The sequence below is a fragment of the Folsomia candida genome, unplaced genomic scaffold, assembly GCF_002217175.1.
Source record: "Folsomia candida strain VU population unplaced genomic scaffold, ASM221717v1 Fcan01_Sc006, whole genome shotgun sequence".
NCBI lineage: Eukaryota > Metazoa > Arthropoda > Collembola > Entomobryomorpha > Isotomidae > Folsomia > Folsomia candida.
In genome coordinates, this window is record NW_019091198.1 from 3091580 (window position 1) to 3117950 (window position 26371).

The following is a 26371-nucleotide window of genomic DNA, read 5'->3' on the forward strand; positions in this document are numbered from 1 at the left end:
CGGAGAGCAAACTTGTCTCAACTCGCATTCTGGAGCTTCATCTCGTTTCAATTTATCACCATGCACCCATCCATCCATCTTGAGATTAGTAGTAGAAAATACTAGTCAAAGTCACTTATCAAGCCAATTATATGCTTGCTGAGAAGCAGAATATTCAGGTCAACTCAGAATAAGATTAATCCTCCAACACACGAAAAGGGAGTGAACGTGATTGATACTTATTTGACTTTTCGGAAGAGTTCAGAATTTCAATTAACATTGTTTGAGACAAATCTAGTTATGATACTTTGTTTTCTCGCATCAAACTAATCGATCCAAAATACAAATTTATGAATTAGAAATGAGTTCACTTCGATATACGTAGTTTTCCGTACGTAAAAATATATTGACTATACTTTGAGGATTTTTTCACAAGTAGCGTGGCCTACATTTCGTATCCAAATAATACAATAATTGGGAACGCTCAGTTAAGGTAAGCAAATTAGATTCTTTCACTGTTAATCGTCTACAAATAAAAATATTTAGTATGCCAACTCGTTATGTTGGATTCAATAAAAGCAATTCCTAGTCCTCTTCAGAATCAGATGGGTTGAAGTGCGGTTGGTAAAAATGTTTGGTCCAAGTTGACGCTTCCGTCCGATGCACATAGTCATTGACATAAATCTTTATTTTATATTTTGTTCTGCACATCGTTGGATATTGGAATAAGTCAAATTTACTTTAGACATTTCCCTTCCTTAGTGAAAGAGAAGTGTGAAAATTCAAGCAGAGTACTTAAGGAACAAATGACTTGGAAGAAACAGCTCGAACTAAACTTTGATATTGTTTCCGAAAATTTGTTTTTCGAGCACACTTTTCATAATCAATTATACGCACTTCACCGAGTATAAAACGGACAAAAACATGTTGCCTACTTTCTATGGGATTATTAATGATTTTCATACCATTACACATGACAACTAAGTATTATGAACTTTATCAGAAGGATAGGGACAACATTTCGTTCAAGATTTCAGTAAATATTATTGTATTAATTAACTTAGTCTCGTCGACTCGTCAACCCAAGTTCGCAACATGTTTGGAAGCATTGAATTAATCAAATTAACAACGTTTGGATACAAAAGGTGTATGCACAGCACATTGAGGAAGGTTGCGTATTGTTGACAGAGGTCGTTTGAATACAGGTTAAAAAGTGAAAGCATTTCATTTCCGTGAAGGATGGGATGGACAAACAAACTAGAAAATTGTGGATGCTTGATCCATAGGCTACGCATTTCAACTGTCAGTCCTCAGACTAGGTTACAGGGCATGTACGTGAACAGGATTTATTAAGAAAATGAAAAATAAGACGATGTTGTGTAGCAGAGCACGCTCCTTTTTCTCCTTCTGAACGAGGAGAAAGTAGATATCACATTCCAGGCTTTGCCTACACTTTCACCCTCAAATATATGTATCCAACCCACAACAGAAGTTTATTTACCAACCACTTGTTTCGTGCCCACACATGCATAGTTGTTTACTCATAAATTAAAGTATAGGGACCCACGCTGCCGGCCAAAGATTGAAGGGTTGATCATCAACACGTTATAACAAAGTTTGATGATTTGCACTTTGTGAATTCGCATGAAAGCGTTAGTTAATCTGTTAAAGCTTTCCAGAATCTTCTTCATGTTCGATCTGCCTTTTGAGTTGAACTATTTGTCAACAAATTATTTACGACGCTTTCAAAAATCACATCATTGTTTATGAAATTTCAAGTGGAAATTTAGGTGGAAAATACATATTACGAACACTTCGCCTTCACGTCAAAACATATTTAGCAATAGTCCTTGCAAATATTTTTCCCAAATAATTTGCAACAAAATACAATAATTTACTCAGATTTCCACTTTTTAAAAGTCAATTCGACATAGCTGAAATAATTGTTGTTTTACAAGCACTTCTATTACTTAGCATGTAGACGTAATTGATCATGTCAGATTTTTCCAACCTACAGGTTAAAATTGATTTTTATTATATCATGTGCACATATTCCCGAAATATTTCGAAATTTAAGACGCACGTAGTAAATCAGCAAAGGTCACATGAAATGGGAGTGTTGTATTACTGAATGAGAAGCCATAATACTACGCACTGTTTCTTGTTTTACTACATAAATGGAGACAGAAATGGACGGAATCCCTCCAAGCTTGTTGCTGGAACCCTACCCACCCGACTCGTATGAAGAAGAGGACCGAAATAGGGATCTTGTCTCTCACGACTTTGTAGCCGCAGGAAGTTCACATGGATTTCTTCAGTATATGAGCAAAGTCATTCTCAACTTTAGTGACGCCGAGAGCAACTTGAACTCTATTGACGCCTCTGGGACCCTTCTAAGTTTCACTAACTTGACCGATGACGACACTAAAATAAGATATCCGGACTTTAGTCAGGTAAAAGTATTCAATTTTTAATCCATTACGCACTCATGCAATTGCACTTGTTTCATACGTTGCCCAATCCAATTCAAAGCTTGAATGTCAAAATTATTAATTTAATCTCCTAAAAGCTTCTTCGGCCATCCAATCAGCACATCCTTGGCAATACCTTACCCTACCAATGTGTGGTTGGGAAAGGTATACAGACAGACTAGATTTAGAATGTCGCATCCTCAGTTTAATTAACCAAACTACTCGTAGATGTCCAGGTGCATATATAGATAGATACTGATACATACTACATTCTGGTAGCTGTGGAACAAATTAATCACTTTTCTAAGATAATCCTTAATACCGAAAACTTATGTCTTATTATCACATAAGTAGCAGATCATACGTATGAATTAGCATTTTTACGATTCATTGCCTTCCATTCTGTAGTGAGGACTCACATTAAGCAGGCAGAAAATCATCGCATGAGAGTTTGAAAATGTGCTACGAAAAGATTGCTCGACTCCAATATGTTTGCTTGGATGCTAATTATGCAGATAAAGTGAGAATACGGGTAAATGACTAAGCATACCCAAAGAAATTAAGATTTTGCACATAAACTTTGTTGCAAAAGTTTCTACTTGCGCGACGAATCTATTTATACACTTTCACTGTGATGCAGCCAACATGTAATCTGCCTAAGCGTGGGCGTCACGCAAAAATGGTATACATTTTGATCTAAGAAGTAGTCACATTATTGTTATCAATTTGCAAAGTCATTGGTCACCTATGTCAGATTGAAAATATGCTGCTTACAGAATCTCTCGTTCTTTTCCAACTTTCACTTTTATCAATATCCCCATTTTTCATCATCCGCAGGATCAAAGATCAAGGGTTTTTCGTAGGAACAAATACACAAAACTAGTCTCATAATAGACATGTACTTGTTGGCACGTAGTTAAGTAAAGTGTTAAAGTTAACACGTTATCATTTTGCTACACAGAGGTCACACTTGTCAGAAAGTCAGTGCGATCAAAATTGGCATGAGGGGATTATTTATTTTTGCTTGCCACCTACAGGTCGAGATCGTCAGGGTGATCTTCATTTGTCTATTTGTTCTGGAGAGCGTGATTGGCGTGATGGGGAATTTCTTTGTCTGCTTAACGGTGTACAGGAACAAGTCGATGCACTCTCCCGTCAACTATTACATTGTCAACCTCGGAATTTGCGACTTTCTCGTTGGAGCCGTTGTTCTCCCCGTCAAAGTAAGTAGAGTATATTTAATATTTTTGTTTTTAGAATGTTTGTGTACATTGAAATAGCATCAAGATTGTATTCCTAAAAAAACTTTGAGCATTTTTTTAGCAATTTGCTGAGCGATTTGTTTCTAGCTTTATCTTCCAGTTTGAGTTTTAAAAAGTAAATGGGTGTTGTGAGCATGAAAAAAAACATTCCTTAATTCCTCACAGGCCTAAAAAACTACAAAATTTTATTTGTCGAGAATTTCAATAACAAGATTACAATTTGTGTAAAACGGATTGGTTGAAAAGTATCAACTTCTCGCAGTACTTTGAGAAAATCCCATAACAAATAAATCTCTTGCCCTTCAGAATTCACTTATACATGTTCAATGCTCAACATATTCACAATTTAGAGAATAAGAAGCTGTTAAGACTAGGAAGCAAAACATAAAACTCAAGTTACATTAATAATAAATTTCGGATTTCGAGTGCAAAACGAAGTAAAGTCAAATCTCAAGTAGGACAAGGATAATCTGCAAAGTAAACAACCGGATAAGATCAAAAACCCATTGCTATCAAAATTTGTTTTGTCGGCCACGCGCAAGAATTAAGGGAACTACACAATTCCCATGTATGCATCATCATTATAGAATAATTCTCACTTGGCTAAATTTGCAAATTATTTACTCTTTAAGCCGTTTCACACATGACTGACTACGCAGTAAATAAATCAATTCGTTTGGAATTGTGATAATAGTAATGAACAGTTTGGATAGAAGATAAGTCCTTATAAAAAAACCCGCCAGATATAAATAAAAAGATTAGACCTGTTGACCTTATAATCCTTTCTGCAATTTAATTCCACCTTTAGCAAAAAAATAAATATAGATATTTTTGCATGTTAAAGGTTTCAACTAAGTTTGCTTTCCGAGTTGCATACGGATTATCGTCAGTCATGCCTAGTTTCGAGGTTGAGGAAATTTACATATTGATTTTATTATTATGACATGTTTTGCGTCTAGGAAAACACTTTCCAGCGTCTCACACTATTATTGTGAATCAGCTAAATTGTTTTCAATAAAATTTCCTAGATGAGGCCGAGAGAGAGATAATCGCTGGTGCAAATCCTTGGCATTACTGCACATGTAGTTACAATTTATAAATTATAACGCATGGATAAACTGTGTGATCATGCCACAGAAACTTAATTCCGTCTCATCATCCACCATTATTGTCTCAATACCTAATTAATTGTTACAATAAGTTATTGTCATGGGTGTTTGGAAAATTTCCTAAAGCTGAAGGATAAAGACGGTCTGAATAATAATTATCATGGCCGTGTCGGTAATGGTCCATGCCGTTAAACACCACTGATTCTCCAAGTTCTAAGCTTAATGACCGGAGATAATGGATCCAAATTGTCGTAGAACAGATGTGATTGCACTTTCATTAAGAGCTCTTCATCTGAGAATTATACATTGAGAGGAGTTTCACATCTCACTCTGTCCGTGTTGCTATTGTCCTTAAAATAATTATTGCAAATAATATTTATATTTATAGGGACAGCGTGTAGAAAGGTCTATTTAGTACGAATTATAACACTGATTTAAGTTTTGATTTTCTTCTTAAGACTAATTTTTCACATAATAAATATGTAAATAACCAGTTCCAGTGATCCTCATTAATTCTGCTTAATAAGCTTTATGAATTTACCTTAATTCTACTTAATGAAGGAATGTAAACGATGACAGGGAAGATTTATTGGGATATAAATAATAAGGGACGTCCAGACTAACGAGATATGTATGATGTTACAAAGAAATGAAAAACTCGTACTTAAATAAGTTAGGCTGTAATGTGAGTTCATCTTACTTAGAATCTTATTATACATGGAAAAACATATACATACGTCAGATAACTTTACTCACGATAAGTTTAGCACTATTTTACTTGAGGTAAATAGACAGATAGCAAAGTTGAGGATTTTGTGTTAAAACTGCACAACCAACGATGGTAATATAGTAACAAACAAGTCGCAAAACTTTATACAAGAATACTTCATTTTATGCGAAAGTATATCATCAGAGCTTAAAATTAGCCAATTAGGATTAGCACTTTTAACTTAAAAAAGTTTTCAATGGAGGCTAAAACTTTTTGCACGAATTCACAATTTGGAATTAATTAAGCAGAACTCTATTATGTTAAACGCAATTTGGGCGATGATTAATAAACACGTAGTTAAAGGGAAATACGGTATGTTGTGAGCTGATTAGTGCAATGGCAGTAGACCTGCAGACTGACAAATTGTAACTTTTCTGAACGGGATGATCGATTTTTATGAGATTCGACAAAAGGAACACGTTCATATGATTTTAGGTCAGATTCTAGTTTTAAGTAAAATCCAGTAAATTTAAATCTCTTGTGAGTTGGTTCCTATTGAGTTTTGGAAAAATTTCTCTAAAAATCCACTTTTTATTGAATGGGTGAAATTTTAAAAAAAATGAAGATTATGAAAACAAAAATTCATTGATCTTTGCAGTTATTTGAACTGACGGCTGACGCTGATATAAACATGATGACGGATTTTTGGTGCACAGCCGTTCGGTTTTTGGAGACCATCGTCGTATTCGCCAGCGTTTTCACTTTGGTTGCAATCTGTTTCGAAAGGTAAGCAGAGAGATTTCCATCGTAATCTACAGTTTATTGCATTACGTAATGAAACGCATGCCGTCAAACTATTCAGCCTAATGCAATATTGAGACATGCAATCTTGCCACAATTCATCTCTAAACCCTAGTCATCATATTGCAAATACATGCAACATTTCAAAAATAAACTTTTTGAAACCATGCTAAAATTATTCATTTTGAGCTGAAATTGGTCAAATTTCGTCAGAATGCACGTTGGCGTTAAGTACGGTAAGTGCGTCAAGTATGTGTCAAAAACCTACACGAACTTTGAAGTATGAGGACAACATTACAATTTAATTATTTTCACACTTGACTACGTCGTACTACAGCCACCCACGTATAATGTATGTCACGCTCTTTGATTCAATTTCAATCATCGTTGATGTTTCACTCTGTAAACAAAGACACATAAATAGTCCCTGTTTGTCCAGTTCAGTTCTGGGAATTAAAGCGTTGTCAGCAGGGCTGAAAAATAAGTATGCTTTTAAATCTAGCCAATAGCCAATACACGACAAAAACAATGTTTATTTATTTATTAACAAAATATCAAGTTGAATATAAATGTTTTCAACTCATCGCATTAGGTTTGTCTGAAATCTGAAAAGTTTTAGGTTATCTTAAGCTGGAGAAAGAAAGCTTCACATGAAATCGTATTCCGTCCCTCTGCACAAGATTAACTCACATGATAAGACTCTTTGCGAAAGAAAAATATGGAATGAAAACTTTTTTGCTACGCGTGTTGTGTAGTTGTGGGAAAGGGTATGTATGTACATATGTACATATCTGTGTGCACCCAACTATTTTCCCCACCCAGTTCGCGTTCCAGTGAAAGTTTGTAAGAACATCCTGAATATTACTAAAATCCGTGAAAGTTTAATAGCATGTCAATTTGATTTAGCTGATATTCGTTAAAAAAATATTTATACTGAATTTTGTCCAATTAATTTTGATTCTTTTGTATTTGTGCTCCCGTCTTTCCCATACAACAATTTTTTCTTTGAAAAACTTTTTCTGATTTAAAAGCTTATTCAATTTCCTTAAATTTTCGGTAAAAAATTGTAAAATAGGTCAGGCGGTGTAGAAAAGTGTAACGCAGCATTGTACGGGCTATATCTCACTAGCATGTATATTGCACGGAGATTTTATACCTATTGCTTGGAAATTGACCATTTCCACGGGAAATGTTAGGAGAGCACATTTTACTAGAGGCAGACACACACCGTGACTTTGATGATGGTGTAACTGTAAAGTTCAGACACCTGTACAAATTGTCATGCCGAGTTGAGATTTGCTTGCAATTTCTCCCCAATTCTCCCAGAAGTGTGAGACAGAGAAGAAAGACATGGTTTCTTCACTCCGGAAATGAGTTCAATTTGCGATAATGATATCTCAGTCTAACTGAGGCCATCAGATTCTACCGTGTTCCATGAGACTATATCTCCACAGCGGAATAACTACTTACCTAGCAACTTCTGCATGGGAGAAGTAATTGAAAGCTAAAAACTCCGCCCAAACTGAGCTGAACACTCATTATCCGCCCAGATTGAACTTTACCAAACAAATTACAATTAGTTTAATAATGATGTAGCATTATTCGTAATTATAAACTGCAACAACTACCTAATGATACGAATGGAATCTGTAGATATTTATAAATATGGACATACGCGTGTTGACCTTTGTTTGGTTCAAAGTTGAAAATAATGTTCCCTCGCACACGTGTTGTATGCGCAATGCGGAAACAAATGGTTATAAAGTAGAGTCGAGTTGTTTGATTCCGAGAGATAGAAAGAAAACCAATCATACTTGGTGAACCAATCATCGATGTCATAAAAGTTGTTGAAGCAAAGGATTTTACTTTCTCCGGTAACATGCAAAATGTCAAATCTGTAATTAATCAAAATTTCACCCAAATTGGCTGAGGTTTTGTTTAGGAGTTGTGCTATCATATTCTCAAGCGAAAATATTCGGCAGATGTTGAGCGTATTTTTATGGATACACTATACAATACCCGTGTATGTTATACATATAAAGGAAAAAGCCTTAAAAATTATTGCTTAGGTGAAACAAAGGAAAGAGTGATTACAGGGAAAAAATGGTCCTCCGTCTGGATGACAGACATGCTGTGTCGTCAGCTTTGATGTTTCAATGTCCTCAGTTATCGTAAAGTACGATTCGCACTTGGATATTCTGGAGGTTTACTGTTATTATTATTATACGTCGCAATCAACATGTATGTTGAAGTTTGCAATTTTGTAAATATTTCTAGCAACTTAAATTTCCATGGTCCATGTCCATGTGAACCCTTAATCATCATATAAATGAAGCGTTCCGTGCCTGGTTTTTTCATAACCAGAGCCTCGCCTATGAATAATGACCACTTTACCACTTTAATAGAATGTCATCCGTTCCATATTCTCCAGATGTTTGAAAGACGAAAAATAGTTCTTAATTTCCAAATGTTGAGCAATATGCGTTCCTGTTTTCTCTACATAATGATTTACTCAGAGGTAATAACCAGCATAAAACACATTTGTGCATACATGTTTACCGTATGCACAGTTTTCCCAGCCTCTACACTCATTAACGCGCTCTTTAATTTTAACCAGTTAAATTATGCAACCCGTTCAGGAATTGATTATTAATATATTTCTACAGATACAACGCTGTTGTTTATCCAGTTCAATCCAGAATCAATATGACGAACCTCCGCATTCGTCGCGTCTTGACGGTGGTGTGGATCATTCCTGGCTTAGTTGCGGCTCCCAACCTCTACCCCGCAACGTCAGTGTCACAATCTCTCTACTCCCATTTTGGAGAATTCACCCGTGTCACCTGCTTTGACGGGTAAGAAGAATAACTCATTCTTTCCTCTCCAATTGTACTTTCACGACTGGCTTGAAATACGCCTGGGCCTATTGTTTCAGGATTAATGGTGGCTTCAGATGTTGTTACAGCCTCTTCGACAGTGTTCAAATATTGATTTTGAAATTCACTTACTAAATAACTTACAATTAAGGCTTTGTACACAGTCGAAAAACTTGTAGAAATTATCAATCTTCGCCTCAATATTTTCTAGTTGAAGTCTAATTGAACCGAACGGAATGGTTACATATTATTTGGGTTCGCATCCACTGGTGGAGAGTGAAAGCAAAACACTCAACTTTGTCATGACGTGCCACTTCTGAAAATAGTTGGTAGCATTGCGCTGTTATTAGATGGTTTGATTTCATTGTACTTCGTATGAGTAATGGTAACGAGGTGATGGTCCCGGGAACAATATTTTGCAGAAAGTAAGTTACCATAACCTCAAAGTACTATTTTCGGAAAGTGTTACATATTAGAATGAGACAATGGGACGCCGGGTACGAAAACCTCATTTTATTGGTCTGACTATGTACTAAAACGCGAATACAGGACCAGCTTTAGGCACACTTTAAATATTTGACTAAAACTAAAATAGGAAAATGGCGTAATCCAAAATTTAAATATTTGACTAAAACTAAAATAGGAAAATGGCGTAATCCAAAATGCGTCCTTGACTTGTTTACTGCAATCACTTGCAATTGACCCGATCAACAAAAATTATTACTTTTGCGTCAAAGTAACGCATCCATGGTGAAAATTTTTAACAAACAAAAAAAGGCGTGATTATTGCATAAATTTTGTGCTAAGTTTGGTGTGCACCGTGAGACACGCTAAATTTGCATTAAAAAACTGTAACCTATGGTTGAAAAATTATTGCACCCAAACGTGCTGAGATATTGCGTAAAAATACCGCACCAATATCTCGTCAATACCCACATTACATGAGGCGTTAAAATCATGCAATTTATACGCAATGAATGGTGGGTGCGAAGAGACAGGCAACGCGCGAGAGTTTGAATCTAAGAGAAGCGTGGTATTTCCTTTTCTCTCCCACCCTCGCAGTCTCGTAAATTCCCTGTTAATTTAATTCCCTGTTAATTTATCTGTTGTCTCAATGTCGCCAAAAAAATATTACATAATTGAATTCCCCCCTGATAAATACAATTCAGTGCCTGTGGAGCTTGTTCTAAGTCACTGGGTTATCCCCGCAGAGAAAGTTTGTCTCTGGCCACCAAACTCTGGGCCAAGTATTAGAAATTTGATAAAAAAGGGCACTGCTATTCCTGATGTCAAGTGGGGAAGAGTTAGCTACGCCAGGATTATTGGGAATTACGGTAAATAGCTATTTAATTCAAATTATGAGAAGTCATTCCAATTATTTTACATTTACTAACAAATATCATTATTTTAGATGATTATGAAGTTGCGACAAAAAAACTTCAAGTAGCCGAGGACACTTCCAACTTGGAAAGTGAAACAGAACCAGAAAGCAGATTAAGGAGCAAGAAGATAATTCCCGATATTCAGCCCAGCAGCACACGAGGGGATATAACGTCTTCATCCGATGAGGAGGATAGCGACGCGAACAAAAACAGTCCTCCGTCTGGCTCACTTCTGGATAATTTGGAGCTGGGTAGGCTTATAATACTGCCACAAATATTTTATACTAATCATTATGGTGATGCTTTTTAGACCAACCATTGAGCATTCCTGAAATAATTCCCGAAACTGAAGAGCAAAGCAATCTACAAGTAGGAAATCAAGGTGAAACTGGAGACACCTCTTTTGTTGTTGTAAATTCGCAGGAGTTAAATGATTTACGGCTGTTGATTTCAAGTTAGTACAAGCAAAATAATTTTATTAAAATTGATGTATTATGTTAACGCTTTGTAATCACGTTGCAGGGACAACGCAAAGTGTGCTAACTTTGTTGGAAAAGCAGGCTGAAGACATTAAAGACATTAAGGCTTTACTGATTAATGTGAAACAAAGGCCGGATGGTAGGAAGGCTCCCAATTTCAGTGCCATTCCAAAATTACCCCTCGACAACGAGGTAGCACTGGCGGAGTTTGAATCTTGGCTCGAGGTGGATTCAAATCGCGAATTACTGGTACGATTTAATCGAGATATTTTACATGCATAATTAAACTTTAATGTTTTTTCTTATATTTGATACTAGGTTGAATATTTGGCATTTTCAACTGCGACACAGATCGAGGCGAGCACTAGAAAAATCTTGAAAAAATTATTTACGAATGAATTTGGCAGGCGAATTAATTTTACGGGTAAAGGAAACAAGACATCGATGAAAAACCTAAAACTATTGGAAGTCGTAAAAGGTGCTAAAATATATTCTAAAATGAAGAAAATTTTCTAATTGTTGGTCTCTATTTAATGTTTAATTGGATTGCAAATTTCAGAAACCGTGCGAAACGTCTTTACAGTTGAGTCCGTTCCCGATCCCAAAAATCCCAGCGGCCGTATTCCCACCGATGATATAATTCAAACTGCAGCAATGAATTGGTTTCGTTCTTCAAAAAGTAGGTGCAACGACGACGCTCCCTCGGGAATTGCATCATAATCATGGATCGAGATGGAAAATCACCGAGAAACATTAGGCGAATAATTGCAAAACGGGTTAGAGAGAATCTCACTCGTGCAAAAAACATACCTGCTATTAGTAATAATCTTGTAAATTTAGATATATGTGATTCTGTCGTTGAGGATAGCGATTCAGGTAGTAATATTAGCAATAATGATAGAAGCAGTAATGTTATCCATAATAGTGACGAGCCATTAGTTTCCGATTCACTAAGCGACAATGGTATAGTAGAAAATAATAGGAATATTTTAGATTTAACACGGGACTTGAGGGACTGGTCGCTTCGACATAACATAACGGGACTAGCTTTAAACGATCTTCTACGCATATTTAACTTTTATCAAGAATTTAGATTTCTTCCATTGGATAGTAGGACATTGCTTAAAAACTCAATTAAATACTCTATGAAAACTATCGGTCAGGGTCAATATGCACACTTTGATGTTATTCAAAATATAAAACGGCAAATAGATTCCAATTGTATTCTTGCTTCTGGTAGCGAAATTAAATTAAACCTTATATTTAGTTTTGATGGATTGCCCATTTCTAAGAGTAACAGTAACCAGTTTTGGCCAATTCAAGCAAAGTGTGAAGAAAGTACGTACGGCGTATTTGTCGTGGGTTTATTTTATGGCAAGACAAAACCAGAAAGTATTGACGAATACTTGATGGATTTGATAGCAGAGTTAAAAAGTTTGCGAGTTGGGATTAGTTACAATAATTTGAAAATATTTTGTAAGGTTTCAAAAATAATAGCTGATGCGCCAGCCAGGAGTTTTTTAAAGCAATGTAAAAGTCATAATGCATACAATGGATACGAGAAATGTATAGATCCAGGTTTCTGGAAGGGACGTGTAATTTTCAGAACATTCGATAGTCCACTTAGGACAGATCAAGATTTTTATGTTCAAAAAGATAAACACCACCATGTAGGCATTTCCCCGTTTACGGAGCTTAAAATTTTGATGATTTCTTCGGTTCCTCTTGACTACATGCACCTCATTTGCTTAGGTGTGGTTAGAAAACTATTAAGAAGTTGGGTAAAAGGTCCATTGCCATTTAAATTATCTTCTCGTGATATTTCAACTTTATCAAGTAAATTAGTATTATTTTCGCATAGTTGCCCTAAAGAATTTTGTCGTAAGCCGAGGTCAGTAAAAGAGTTAGATATGTGGAAAGCGACAGAGTTTAGAACTTTTCTTCTTTACACAGGACCCGTCGCTTTAAAAGGATTATTGTCGCCGAAAAAGTATACACATTTTTTAAATCTTTGCGTAGCAGTCACGATTCTTATAACTACCAAGGCGCAAGCAAATAATTGGAACGATTATGCACGACAGCTTTTATTGAAGTTTGTTAAAAATGTTTCCAATTTATATGAAGAAGAGTTCTTATCATATAATATGCATTCTCTTATACATATTAGTGATGACGCTTTAAAGCATGGCCCGTTAGATTCTTTTAGTGCTTTCGATTTCGAAAATAATATGCAAGTAATAAAGCGCTCGCTACGAGCTCACTATATACCTTTTGAGCAAACTGTGAATCGCACTGCTGAGAGAGAAAATCATAAGTACCAGTCCCCTGTGAATTTAAATAGACACTGTATTATAAAATCGAACGGAAAGGATCATTGTTTTATATTAAAGGATGGGAAAGTAGTTGTTATAAGTAGTATAAGTAAAGATAAAAAACATATAAATTGTAGAAAATTCAAACACTCGGACAACTTGTTCACTTGTCCGTGTGAAAGTAAAATTTTAGGAATAATTAAAGTTAGCAAATTATCAAATAGCGTAACCATAATAGGTATTAATGATATTGATAAGAAATGTTGGTTACTCCCGTCGGATAAAATAGATGAAAACATTTGCATTCCCTTGTATAATGTAACAATATAATTTTTGTTATGAAATAAATGATTTTGATAAAAATTAATAATTCGTGTTATTTGACTGCAGTAATTGCATGGAGTTTAACTGCAAGTTTTGCATCAAATTATTCGTTTCTTTTGCGCAATATTCTATGCTATAAATTGCATTAATTTGACGGTTATTTCTACGCAATATTCTTGAGGCTAAATTGCATGAATATGACTGTCAATTCTATGCAATATTGACAGTTTATTTTACGTTAAATATCTAGTATCTTTTCACGGATTTTTGCCGGCCATCAGTTGCTGCAATTTAACTGTATGACTTTTGCGTAAAAGTGATAGCTTTTGTTGATCGGGGAGGGACAGAAAGTGCGTGTATAGTTGTTTCGCTACAAAATTGACAGCCGATGCTGCGATGTAAAAGTACGTCTCTTATTTTAGGAAATACTGGAACATTGTGCGGAACAACTGTCGAAAAGACACTTTTTTGGTATTTAAGTGGCTTGCGAAATGTTTTCTCTACACTGCTTCCTTCTTTTCACGACGTACGTGCTACAGACACCTAATGTCAAAGTCTCTTTTGCAGCAATAAATTGTCGTCTCCTCCTCCAGAGCTTGACAACTTGGTCATTAGTGTTCATGGTCAACCGCATTTCTAGTCATTGTAAATGAACACCTGTCCACTTCCTCCCATTCCTTCGGTTTTGTCTCGTCAATACTTAACCAGCCAGATTCTCTGCCTCCCTTTCCTCTCTAGCATGGGAATAAATTTGTCTATGCACTTATAGGTGTGAACAAGACGTCAATAAAGAGACTCGAATAGTTAAAGGTCGTGACGAAAAAGGCGCAAGTTTTGTGCCACGATGTCGTATTCTGAAGAATATGCATATCGTTTGTTTCCGAAATTGAAAAATCCGAAAACAACATGCATTGCTCGAACCTTCCTCGGAATTCAGTCAAACCTTACATCGAAATCTAATTTAAGGAATTCATACATGGATGCACACTCTGACTCACTTTTTTATTTCCATTATCACATTAAACCTGAAGATACAATGGTGGCATTAGGGTCACATTCACGGGATCCGAAAGTCTAACAAAGAACTCAAACTAAAGAATTCGCAATGAAGCAACCACGTTTCTGGTGAAAGCACTCGCTCATGTTTAACTTTCAATTTTTTAGGAGAAAGGTAACATGGAATGCAATTGAAATTGTCACCTCTGTGATGGGACACGTAGGCATATTATGTGCCTACACGCACGTGTACTCCACACCACATCACATACTAGTGAAGTTTATTGAATTGAACTTGAAATTTGCTTAAAAATCAACACTAACCACCAAAAAGGGCACCACAATACGCAATTTGTCTTTCAACTTCTCGCATCAAGGCTCAACCCGTTGCAAATTGAGCCCTATAGTTAATTAACTGGACTAGATGTGTGCTTTGTCAAGGTTAAAGAAAATAAATGTCTACGTGATCAATTATAAATTGGATAGCGATAGCGGTACACGTTTGTATAGTGAAATGGTGAACGATGGAAGATGAGAATATGACAGCACTGTTCTAGTAGTGGCAATTGAATAGCTTTTTTTGTTTTGGACAATGTTGCTCATGTGTTTACAGCACGTATCACTTGCTGGATCTTTGCTGGGTTGGTTACATTTTCATGTGAGAGATCGGCCTCAAAACCTCATGTCTTATGTAACTTGATAACCTTTTGCCAAGTCATTGAGGCATCGGTTAACGGTCGATTGGAAATAATAATATACACAGACTAACAAACATGGTCATTGAAGCTGATAAAAGGAGAAAATCATCGAGTTGATCTGCCCTCGTTGGATGCCAGACATGTCATTCATCCCTGGTAATCCATATCTTTTGGATATATCCTACGTGCAGCTTAAGGGACATCTTTTGCAAAGTATCAATGTGTCTGGTAGCTGTTGCCTACGTCATAAAGCGAACTTGATAGTTTTCTAAACGCAATATTTTTGCGAACTAGATCCGTGACACAATAAATATCTGTAAATCGTCATGACAAGGGAGTTTCTAAGATTATGTGGAATACGTGCGAAAAAACATGCATCCTTGCAATGTACCATGCTGTCGCTGACACTTGTACGGGATCCAAGTGTCAAACTGTTGAAGAAGTTTCTAAAATGACAAATGTATGACCATATGTATTTAATACCTGCATTCGCCATATGTCCAATTTTCTAATTATGCATCATGTTTTACTAAAAAATACTACATCTTTAACCTAAACAATAGAATCGGCTTGAGTTGGTTATCCAATATGCTGATTGATTACGCATTTCATTTTCCTTGAGCTCAAATTAAGACTTATTATTTCATAGTGTACATATGTGACGGGTGACAGGTTGATTTCATTCAAGGGGTTCCCTTGCGATGCAGTCATCCATGCAAGTTGAAAGGCTGTCGTTGGTGATTCAATCAATTAGAAATTGTTAGTCTTAAAGGATTCAGAGGACTTATTTTGACATTAGCGTATTTACTTATTCATAATTGAGAATATCTATAAATACCCATGAGAGCCAATCAGTAGTTGCATTTGCATACGTATGTACTTACATGAGAGCATTGGGATACGACTTAACCATGCCACTGATTCTAAGCAGCTACCTTCAAGACCATGGGCTACATCATTCACAAAAAGAATTCAGTCATCCAATAAAGTTTTATCTCTTTTGTTACAGATTTTCGGATGATTTTCGATTTGGCTATTTCATGTCCCTGTTCGTCTTCATGTACCTTCTTCCCCTGGGATTCATTGCAGTCACCTGCTTTTCCATTGCTCGAGTGTTGCTGAAGGAAATTCCAGTCCAACCAAGACGAGATCCCAGAGCTCACAACTTGGAACAAGGGCGGAGAAAGGTGAGTTCGCCTGGTACAATTCTTTTCAGGTGTCCTTCGCAGGATTAAAAGTCATCCAGTCATTAGCCGTTGGTAAACAATTATCTAAATTAAATTATAACCGTTACTGGGTCGGTAGTGGATAGTAGAAAAATATTGGCGGATTTGTATGGTCTACCTTCGCCCACACAGTGCAGATTACTGCAGACGTCCAACGTACCCAGCCAGATATTATTATGAAATACTGGCGTAGTGGGTGTTTTCAACATACATATAAGACTTGAACTTTTTCTGAGCATTCATGCCGATGTACTTCGTCTTGATCCAAATTAAATTACATATCAAACTAACTCTCAACGATCACGTGAGTGTTACTTGTAGTAACTTTATGTGATCAACAAGTTTTCTTCCTTCCCCTTTCACCCAATGTGAGAGGCGTTCAATCCGACAAAAAATATTTCTGTAATTCAATCAAAGGTATCAAACGAACATGAGGAAGGAATGAAGTGAGCCCGTTGAGTGGGAGTATGAACAAGGTTCCAGAAGGTTGGGTGAAAGCAAAGCCCATTGATCTTGAGTTGGTTATTAGACATATTTTGTAAATTTCGACAAATAAAACCTTATAGTTTTACTTTTAAAAGTTGTAAATATGTTGCGTGGTGAAATCAAACATGGTTTGTAATAGTTTGTATGCTCATTCAACAAAGGAAAACGTCCTCTATGATTATATACAACTCTATGGTGTAAGAAGATTATAACTCGCAGTATTTACTCAACACTACCGAATTCCATTGAGGAGAAAGTTGCATTTCATTCATTCCTGCTTCCCTTTGCTGGTGGGTTTGCTTCTTGTATTCGCAATTGTAGTAGGAAATTCATATATCGTTGGCTTTGAGCCATTAATAATTTCTTCAATTATGTATTTGATAATACGTTAAGAACATTAATGTTCGATTATATTAAGGCATGAAGTGACTTATAAATATGTACCAGGTGGAAACCATAGTTCAGAAAAAAATGATCTTATACACAGAATTATAATTTCACTGTGGATAATGATGAATGTTTTTACCGACGACTCCCACTTTGGTCCTGAAATACTTAGAAATATCAACTCAAGGATATTTAGCTTTGCAAGTTAGGTAATTAACTATGCTCAAATCAAGGGATTTGTTTTTTTCAAACGAGTAACGTTTCATAACGTCAATCTCGGAGGAATAAATACATTTTTCTCCATTTCTGGGGAGAGATTACTGCAAATTAATTTTCACGGAATGAAAGAGAAATTATTTCAAGTTTTCCGATTAATTTCGTGTAATAGGATACAATTTGCGGAGATGATTGTAAACATTGTAGAACAACTTTTCTACATGATACTCGCTCCCTCACTAAATTAAACTCTAATTTGTTGAAACAAAGTGAATTAAAGTTGATATCAAATACTTCAACTAATTAAAAAGCGAACCATAATATAATCCATTTTATATTTTGCAGACGAGTTTTCATTGGCTTTTATTTAGTTTTGTCGTATTAGATAGATCATTATAATTTGGGGAAGTTTTAAACAGAGTTCTCATAAATTCTCTCTACTAGCTTTTTCTTTTTCTAAATTATACCGTGAATTGTTTCCATTTTAGCATAAACTGCATGCATAAGTATGCAAACCATCATGAATAACTTAACCAATGATCCACTTTAAATCTGAAGAATTAACCGTCATTGGGGAAACAGGCTTTCGGTCATTCTTGTAAAATGATAACCTTACTAATCCCAAACTTTTCAGTATCAACTATAAATGATACTTTTCTCTTTGTACAAAGTTGGATAATCACAAAATTCAGAATGTACATACCTAACCCTGATTTCTGCACTGTTAAACTTTCACTGGTGTTTCTAGCTTTTGGTTAGGAACCAACTCGTTTAAACCCCCAGATTAGCACAATTACTTGTATAATTTCTTTGCAAAATTGTAAAATATACGGCGTAAAGAAATTTTCCATAGTTTGGACATGTAAGATAAGATGTGGGAGGAACAAGTCATCTTCTACAGCCAAGAGTAAGAATAGTTACAACCTAAGTTTGTAACATGTCAGAGCTGACAAGTGAAAGAGTACAGCATTCATATTGTCATGTGCATATGTAGCAAGTCTCTTACGATTTAGTCGTTATTGCTTCAGTGATTCCGTCCCATGTTATCTTATCAAAATAACGCAGGACGGCACATGCACAGGTGAACAGACAAGCAATGACTGACGTATTGTTGTTGTTGTTGTCGCTCAAGGAAAAAATAAACTTTTGTCCGAGAATCCACGTTAATTCCACTGCACTGCCGAGCCGACCAAGGAGAGCTCCATCTCGTCAAGTGATGTTTGTTTTGCTCGACGTGATACTTTCACCAAACAGGAAGAAACGTGTAGAAAAGGACAATCTTAATCTCATCTTCACCATAGCTTGATGTTGGGTCTGACAATAGATGCGAAACGTGCTAAAAATACCTAGCAAAAACCGGCTTGCGGTGGTTGTATGTAATTAATGAAGATAAAATTCGCAATGTTTACATTGCCATTGTCGCTTGCTTTTCCCAAAGGGAAAGTCAGTCATGATTATGTGGAGGGTGAACACGCCATTGGAATGGTCAGTATTATTGATGAACTGACTTTCATGGCGTCCATAGCAGGATGAGAATTCTGAAATTTTGAAATTTTGTTTATATTTTTTTGCAGGTGGCAAAGATGGTCCTTGTCGTGGTTTTTTCTTTTATCGTTTGCTGGAGCCCATATTTTATCGTGACCGCGGTGACCCAATTGCAGACGGAGAGTTTCCTGTATAAGAGTCAGTATTTCTTTACCATGCTTCTTATTAACCTGCTCGCTTTCACCAACTCTTGTGTCAACCCCTTCGTCTATTTCGCGATGAGTGCGAGATTCAGAAAGGTAAATCTTTCCGAAAGGGAATTGCAAATTTGACATTTTCTCCGTCGTAGTAAAGTATTAATTAAACTGCATTTTGTATGGCATCCTATTTTGAGAATGATCGTTTTATTGACAAAGCAATTTTAAACGTTTGATATTTAAAAACTATAAAATGCAATTACTTTTAGCACAATGCTATAAGTTTCTAATAATCCAATTGCAACGATATATGAAAATTGCTACGTACAGACAAACCTAATTTCATATACAAAGAAGGATTTTTCAAATAAAGGAAAAAATCACAGTTAATTTACTTTCTTCATAAGATAAAAATTGCAAACGTAAAAGATCAATAATGAACAGAACAATACTACAAGAACTTCATTTGTAAGTACTGCCAGATGGTTTAGAAACCTTATCTAGTTCGGTAAAGTAGACAACATGTCTGGATTGGATATTGTATAAGTAATATTAACCTTGTCGAAATGGTATGCATGCCAAATCTGACATAAATCACAAGGTCTTTACTCAAAGAAGAATAAAAAGTATAAAGGTTGCAAAAATCGAAAATATTTTCATTTGATACACATAATCAGTCATTCGTAACATTAAACCATGTCTGTGTTTCTTTTGAACTTATGTATGCATAACCACGAATCATTCCATATTGAGTTTCCCCAAGGACACGACCCCTTCCCAATGTTACTCCTCTATATTGAAACACAGACAGGGAATTTTGATATTCCCCATCGCTTATCTTTTATCAAAATACTTTAGTAAAGCATAATTATTTATATTTGTACAGGGCTTTATGTGCATTTTACGCTCCTTCCGCAACTGTTCTCGGCGAAGTCGATTCCCATCGGACAATAGCCAATCGTCCCTTCGACACGTGAGTCACAACCGGACGATTAATGGCGTCATGAGTCTCCACTCTCATCCGATACGACGAAACAGCGTCCGCACCCCACGACAAGAGTCCATCTTGCCAATGAGCAGTTCGAGGGGAGGGGGTCGCGGTGGGGGCAGTCGACCAAATGTTTTCCGAGGAACGTCAACCTCCTCAAACCCAGCCACCCCCTACAACTCCACCACTACTGGTAACACTCAAGTAAAAATGTATTGATTATTTCTTGACTTGTATGCACCACCCTGTAATAATTAGAATTAGTCCTTGTCTCTCATTATAAGTAAGTTTGTGATCAATTGTCCGTCGTGGTAAATTAATTGTTTGTCAAACAATTGGAAGCTTAGAAATCAACAATAGTAGTAAAAAGCGTCCATTATTTCGTAATAAATGTCGTAGAAATTTCATTTAGTTTCAATTCCGGTTAGGAAGATGAATGAAACTGAAATCAGTGGTGAACGCGTCTCTGTCTGTGTACGTACATGTGTTGAGAGCATGAGAAGAACATTTCAAATCCTTGCTTGTATTATTTTGAAGCAGGCTCGTCCAATATATCATCACAGTGACCAAGATGACAGATGCACCTCTTGCAGCCGCAGCTCGAGAACGCTCCTACTGCAGATCAATCACTGTAGGAGCCCGACATGCTGCACACACTTGGTTCCTTTGATGACAGATGGGAATGGGAGAATTATGAGTCAGGACAATTTGGAACAGATCTTTCCTTGGGGCGAGTCCTGCGACCTCTGAATCGTATATTTGTCCGTATAGCCCCGCAGCACTCTCTTTGATGGAGCATCTTTAATCCTTGTTCTTTTCGATGGATGGATGGATGGATGAAGAAAAGAACAAAATGCTAAAAATCATAGGTGTATACTTATTTTCTCGTCCTTTAAGATTGTTGACAGTATTTTCTAAAACGTAAAATTATTATACAGCACCAGAAGTACGTTCTAAGTCTATTTTTATGAATGTATGACAAAAGAATTTTAAAATAGTATATCCAAGTCAATTTACCTGATAATGTTTCATTCATAAGCTGAATGATAAGTACTAAAAACGTAATCACATGCGAATGAGTTATGAGACAACTGACGTACAATGAAAGTGTGCAAGCTAAATAACTTTAGTGTTCGTTCAGTCTCATTTTCCGAGAACTATTCGACTTTCATATAATATTTGATAAAAGTTAACTGTTGAAAGTTTTAATGAAAGAAAAATTTCTTCATGGAATCCTATTGAGATATGCATAAGTTAATGTAAGAGAATATTGGGCTATACATTCATGTTATTATGTAGTAGTTATTATAAAACTAATTGGTCACGTAGATTATTTACAAGTTTACTATTTAATTTGATAATGATGTAATATTGCGTAATATAAAGAAATCATGGAATACCTAGCTAACGAAATGTGTTATTTTTCGTCACTTCAAAATGCGAGTGTCGTAAAGAGACTTTTGCGCTTCTTATTTATTTCCTTTTAAATCACGACGTGGATCAAATTACAAAAATAAGTATTTCCAATTATACAGTAATATACAGAATATTGTTGCGACATACTCAAAAGAGGGGAAAAACCCCTCTGAACATGCATGCAGATTAACAGATCTCTTGAGGTATGTATACATACTTACCTTACAAATTAACAAAAATATTATTATTATTACACTGGAAAATGTACTATTTTGATGTATCTAAATACTATAATAAGCTAATCTTGTTTGTAACATAAACTATGACGAGTATTTTAATATAAATAAATCCAAACTTTCTCTCCTATTGATTCCCTATGCGTGCATATTACTCATTTCATACATAAAAAACTGGATACGCTGTAAATGTTGGACAAAAAATAAACAAAATGCGTCGCCAAGAATGACCTGTAAATAAAATCTTGACCTCTGAACTTTCACCACCATGGACGGCTCGACAGGTTTCGCTTTCTCAAAGTGCCCACCAAGACCGCTACAGCGGCTCCGTTTCCCGTGGTGCTTCAACTACGCTCTCTCGTGAATAGCCGACGTCCTCGTGTTTATTCAACAACTGCTGGATTATTCTATCCTGTTTTATTTTGTTCTGCAATTAGTTCAAATAATGCTGAATAGTAATTAAAATCAGTTTGCAAAAAATTTATTTGAGAAACAAGTTTAATTTGTCAAAACAACTTTATAACCCACCAAGTCCAAATTTTCCGAGAAAGGCCTTAAAATGTCGACCGTTTTGGACAAAATAGCCCAAATCGAGGCCGAGGTGAGAGAATTTAGTTGTGAGTTATATTATGATGATAGATATCTTTAATGTTTCCTTAATCAAATGTTAATAATGAGGAGTATGTTCAGTAGGAGGGTTCGAATTAATGTGATGTGTAGGTTAAATTGCAATGTTGTGATATTTATTAGATGGCGAGAACACAAAAGAACAAGGCCACCGCTGGTCATTTAGGTCTCCTGAAGGCTCGGTTAGCCAAATTGAGGAGGGAGTTGATAACGCCTAAGGGAGGAGCAGGAGCTACTGGAGACGGTTTCGATGTCGCAAAGACTGGAGATGCCAGAATCGGGTTTGTGGGTACGTTGTTAACAATCTTGACATGAAATATTGGAATGTTTTACTTGTTACTTAAAGATGCTATTATGTGGTTAACCAGGTTTTCCATCTGTTGGAAAATCAACTCTATTAACTAACCTTGCCGGAGTATATTCTGAAGTGGCTGCTTACGAGTTTACCACACTTACAACTGTTCCTGGATGCATCAAGTATAAAGGGGCTAAAATTCAGGTAAAGGCTTATGTTTATGTTATTCAACATTTTGTAATTTTGGGTGTAAGAGACACCATAATAGATTTTTCGTATGCAATTAACAATGCTTTTATCCACAGCTACTCGATCTGCCCGGTATTATTGAGGGTGCCAAGGACGGGAAAGGTCGAGGTAGGCAGGTCATCGCTGTCGCGCGAACCTGTAGTTTGATATTCATTGTTCTTGACGTTCTGAAGCCTTTGGGACATAAGAAGATTATTGAAAAGGAATTGGAAGGTTTTGGGTTACGGCTTAACAAACAACCTCCCAATATAGTTTTCAGAAGAAAAGACAAAGGAGGCATCAACCTTCAAACGATGGTAAATACAACCTGCAGTTACAACACTTTTATAAATAAATTCACGTGCATATGTACGCATATTACTTCTAAATTGTTTATATTATCCAGGTTCCACAAACGGAGCTTGATTTGGACACGGTGAAAACAATTTTGAGCGAATATCGAATCCATAACGCCGACATTACTTTGAGATACGATGCGAATGCTGATGATTTAATTGATGTTGTGGAGGGAAACAGAGTCTACGTTCCGTGCATCTACTTGTTAAATAAAATCGACCAAATCTCAATCGAGGAACTAGACTTGGTATGGAAAATTCCTCATTGCGTTCCAATATCCGGTAAGTTGATGATTGCTGTTCGTTTATTTTCTTAAAATTTCTTTGTAACATTGTATGATTTTTATCTTAAATTCAAGCTCATCACAAATGGAATTTTGACGATTTACTGGAGAAGATGTGGGAGTACTTGAAACTGATTCGGATTTATACAAAACCCAAAGGACAACTACCCGACTACAACTCACCCGTCGTTCTCAGCTCTGACCATCGCTCACTAGAAGACTTTTGTAATAAAATTCATCGGACCATCATGAAAGAATTTAAATATGGTCTGGTTTGGGGATCATCTGTAAGGCATCAACCCCAAAAGGTGGGAAAGGATCATGTTCTTGAGGATGAAGATGTTGTTCAAATTGTGAAAAAAGTATAATAATAGTTGATAAATTTGTGATTCTATTTGGTTTAACATAAATAACTTGAAACTTTGCTACTGCACATTATTATAAATGAGAAATAATAAACGAAAATTCCAAGTCCACAGTGACCAACATCAACAAGTTTATTAAATGTCATTATTGCGGGACCGTAGCATATAATAATGAATCTGTGAATATGTTTTCATGTGTTTGAAATATAAAAAGTACAATGCAAAGCATAAAATAGTGCTAATAGCTAATACATTAATGAATATAGAATGTAAGTGATGGTAAGTATGTAAGTAGAAGTCAGAAAAAGAATTAGAATTTTGTTTGTTCATGCCAAAGGTAATTTCCAATTAATATGTACAATTTAAATCTCGGTTATTTAAATTACGAGCTTAAGTTAAAATTTCAGAGCTGAATAGCATTTCCAAGTCATCATTTTTAGGGCATAAGGGCATAATCAAGCTTCTAAATTCAAGTATAATGTGAAAGAGGTACTAGTTCAGAGACAAGTTTGCACGAGGATATCCGGTCAAGATGGGTGACTCTTATAACATTAATGATTTAATGAAAGTTAATTTTTTTTAGCACTTTATTTATAATTAATTTTGTTAGGTTGCATTAAACCTGGGTTTTGATGACTGTCTCCTGTATTTATCTATGACAGGCTTAGTAATTGATAATCTCAAACTTTTATAAAAAGGATAACCCAAGACGTCCGGCAGCTGGGGTAAGTTTTGGCAGTCTTTTCAACGGCTTTTGTTTACCTACTGGGTTTGCAACTTGTCGAACACTCATTTCCCAGGAGATGAGAAGTTCATAGACCGTGAACCTTGTAGGCAGAAGCACCTTCCGAGATTTGAAAGATTGGACAATTGACTTCAAAAACGGTGTGGAATCTACAAAAGAAAATGTTCATAAGTAACCATTTATAAACCCTCATGCATAAACAAGAAAAGTTTTGTAAAATACCATAATCCGTTTTAAAGTCAATAAGAATGGGGCTTTCATCAGGATATTCTATTGGAATGACCATTTTAAGAGGAGGCACTTTTGGCAGTTTTGGATCGCCGAGAGAAGCATGCAGCTGCATTGGTAATTTATTCACACGTGGTTTAATCTTTACCTGCATATACAAGATTAGCGTTATTCCTATTGGATTAAAAAAATCATAATTGAATTGAATTAGTGTCTAACGGGAAATCTCCGTCCAAGCATTTTAAGCTCTCGTTGCAAAACCATGGGAATTTCGGGCTTTGGTTCATCCTCTGTTATGTCCTCATCGGGAATATCTGAACCTCTGTAGAATTATAATTCATACTCGAGTTGAAGTTAAGTATTTGTGTATTATATCTATGTTCTATTTACATAACTATCACTCACACTGCGGATTGTCCAGTCAAGGCTTCAATGCTAGGCCTGAATGACCGAAGGAATGTGTGGCTTGCAGATCCATTCTTCATAGTCGTTAAAATAGCCTCTTGAATTTGCAAGAAGGGAGAAATGTGATCTTTTGGAGGCATAGTTGGTTGTGAAGGTGGACCAGTTTCATGTTGTTGCTTTATTAAAATTAAGTAAACATTAAGTCAAATGCTCTCCTTGTAAATTAAATTAGGGTCCTATCTCATTTATCAAATCAATGCATATCATTCACACCTTTTCCATTTTCTTTAAGGCAGCTTCACACTTGAGAAGAATGTCCATTGAAACTTGCCTCACAGGATTCATTAGTATATCCAATAATTTCTTCATCTTGCTAGACTTTTCCGCATCTGTGTTGAGTACTCACTTATTATAGTAATGCATTCACAATAAATACTGATCGTTATCATTTCTCACCGTCTAATCCTAATTTGATTATCATTCTCTGAATCATGTCCGTGTAACGTCTCAACTCTTCAATTTTCTTCATACACGCCAATTCTTCTTGGTTTCTTGGACTAGGTGTCGGAACCATTGGCATCGGCGTGCCAACATTCATTATTGGGGATGGAATCATTTGACCTATTAAGAGGCAAAAATAAGCAATGAAGATGTTGTTTGTGGATTTTTAACTTCTAAATAACCTCCGAAAGGTCGAATGCCAACAGGCATTGGTGCCGGACTCCCATGTGGATGTAAAGGCTGAGGCGAAAATCCAGATTGATTTTGCCTGTAAAGAAAGGGGATCACGAATATGTACAAAT

At 36.0% G+C, this 26371-nt stretch overlaps 4 protein-coding genes across 4 annotated transcripts in view; 3 read left to right on the forward strand and 1 right to left on the reverse strand.

Moving 5' to 3' along the window:
- On the forward strand, positions 1-22546 carry LOC110850930 (QRFP-like peptide receptor). Its single transcript, XM_022098538.2, has 9 exons — positions 1-472; positions 2167-2432; positions 3488-3673; positions 6189-6316; positions 8998-9186; positions 16408-16585; positions 19288-19497; positions 20282-20587; positions 20924-22546. Exons 2-9 carry the CDS (start codon positions 2169-2171, stop codon positions 21131-21133), a joined length of 1671 nt encoding a protein of 556 aa, XP_021954230.2. The 5' UTR covers positions 1-472; positions 2167-2168; the 3' UTR covers positions 21134-22546.
- LOC118436012 lies at positions 9584-13521 on the forward strand. The gene is made up of 6 exons (XM_035852750.1): positions 9584-10541; positions 10619-10840; positions 10900-11043; positions 11112-11317; positions 11387-11546; positions 11628-13521. Exons 1-6 carry the CDS (start codon positions 10322-10324, stop codon positions 11786-11788), a joined length of 1113 nt encoding a protein of 370 aa, XP_035708643.1. The 5' UTR covers positions 9584-10321; the 3' UTR covers positions 11789-13521.
- On the forward strand, positions 22411-24317 carry LOC110850810 (GTP-binding protein 128up). The gene is made up of 6 exons (XM_022098382.2): positions 22411-22636; positions 22786-22951; positions 23031-23161; positions 23263-23502; positions 23592-23823; positions 23901-24317. Exons 1-6 carry the CDS (start codon positions 22595-22597, stop codon positions 24191-24193), a joined length of 1104 nt encoding a protein of 367 aa, XP_021954074.1. The 5' UTR covers positions 22411-22594; the 3' UTR covers positions 24194-24317.
- LOC110850809 (mediator of RNA polymerase II transcription subunit 15) overlaps positions 24305-26371 on the reverse strand; it is a 5556-nt gene continuing 3489 nt past the window's right edge. Inside the window, exons 7-13 of the mRNA XM_022098380.2 lie at positions 26252-26337; positions 26025-26189; positions 25842-25957; positions 25569-25744; positions 25383-25485; positions 25158-25311; positions 24305-25084 (exon numbers count right to left, since the gene is read on the reverse strand). Of these exons, the coding sequence (XP_021954072.2) occupies positions 24879-25084; positions 25158-25311; positions 25383-25485; positions 25569-25744; positions 25842-25957; positions 26025-26189; positions 26252-26337 (1006 nt within the window). The 3' untranslated portion in view covers positions 24305-24878. The remainder of the gene's footprint in view (positions 25085-25157; positions 25312-25382; positions 25486-25568; positions 25745-25841; positions 25958-26024; positions 26190-26251; positions 26338-26371) is intronic.

What these genes read in the sequence shown, in the direction of transcription:
- LOC110850930 (XM_022098538.2), top strand. Translation starts at nt 2,169, where the DNA reads ATGGACGGAATCCCTCCAAGCTTGTTGCTGGAACCCTACCCACCCGAC. An exon ending in CGTGTCACCTGCTTTGACGG is followed by an intron (nt 9,187 to 16,407) that starts GTAAGAAGAATA and finishes CTTTTGTTACAG; the next exon opens with ATTTTCGGATGATTTTCGAT. An exon ending in TGAGTGCGAGATTCAGAAAG is followed by an intron (nt 19,498 to 20,281) that starts GTAAATCTTTCC and finishes ATATTTGTACAG; the next exon opens with GGCTTTATGTGCATTTTACG.
- LOC118436012 (XM_035852750.1), top strand. Translation starts at nt 10,322, where the DNA reads ATGTCGCCAAAAAAATATTACATAATTGAATTCCCCCCTGATAAATAC. An exon ending in CAGGATTATTGGGAATTACG is followed by an intron (nt 10,542 to 10,618) that starts GTAAATAGCTAT and finishes TCATTATTTTAG; the next exon opens with ATGATTATGAAGTTGCGACA. An exon ending in ACTATTGGAAGTCGTAAAAG is followed by an intron (nt 11,547 to 11,627) that starts GTGCTAAAATAT and finishes TGCAAATTTCAG; the next exon opens with AAACCGTGCGAAACGTCTTT.
- LOC110850810 (XM_022098382.2), top strand. Translation starts at nt 22,595, where the DNA reads ATGTCGACCGTTTTGGACAAAATAGCCCAAATCGAGGCCGAG. An exon ending in GCATCAACCTTCAAACGATG is followed by an intron (nt 23,503 to 23,591) that starts GTAAATACAACC and finishes TATATTATCCAG; the next exon opens with GTTCCACAAACGGAGCTTGA. An exon ending in TCATTGCGTTCCAATATCCG is followed by an intron (nt 23,824 to 23,900) that starts GTAAGTTGATGA and finishes CTTAAATTCAAG; the next exon opens with CTCATCACAAATGGAATTTT.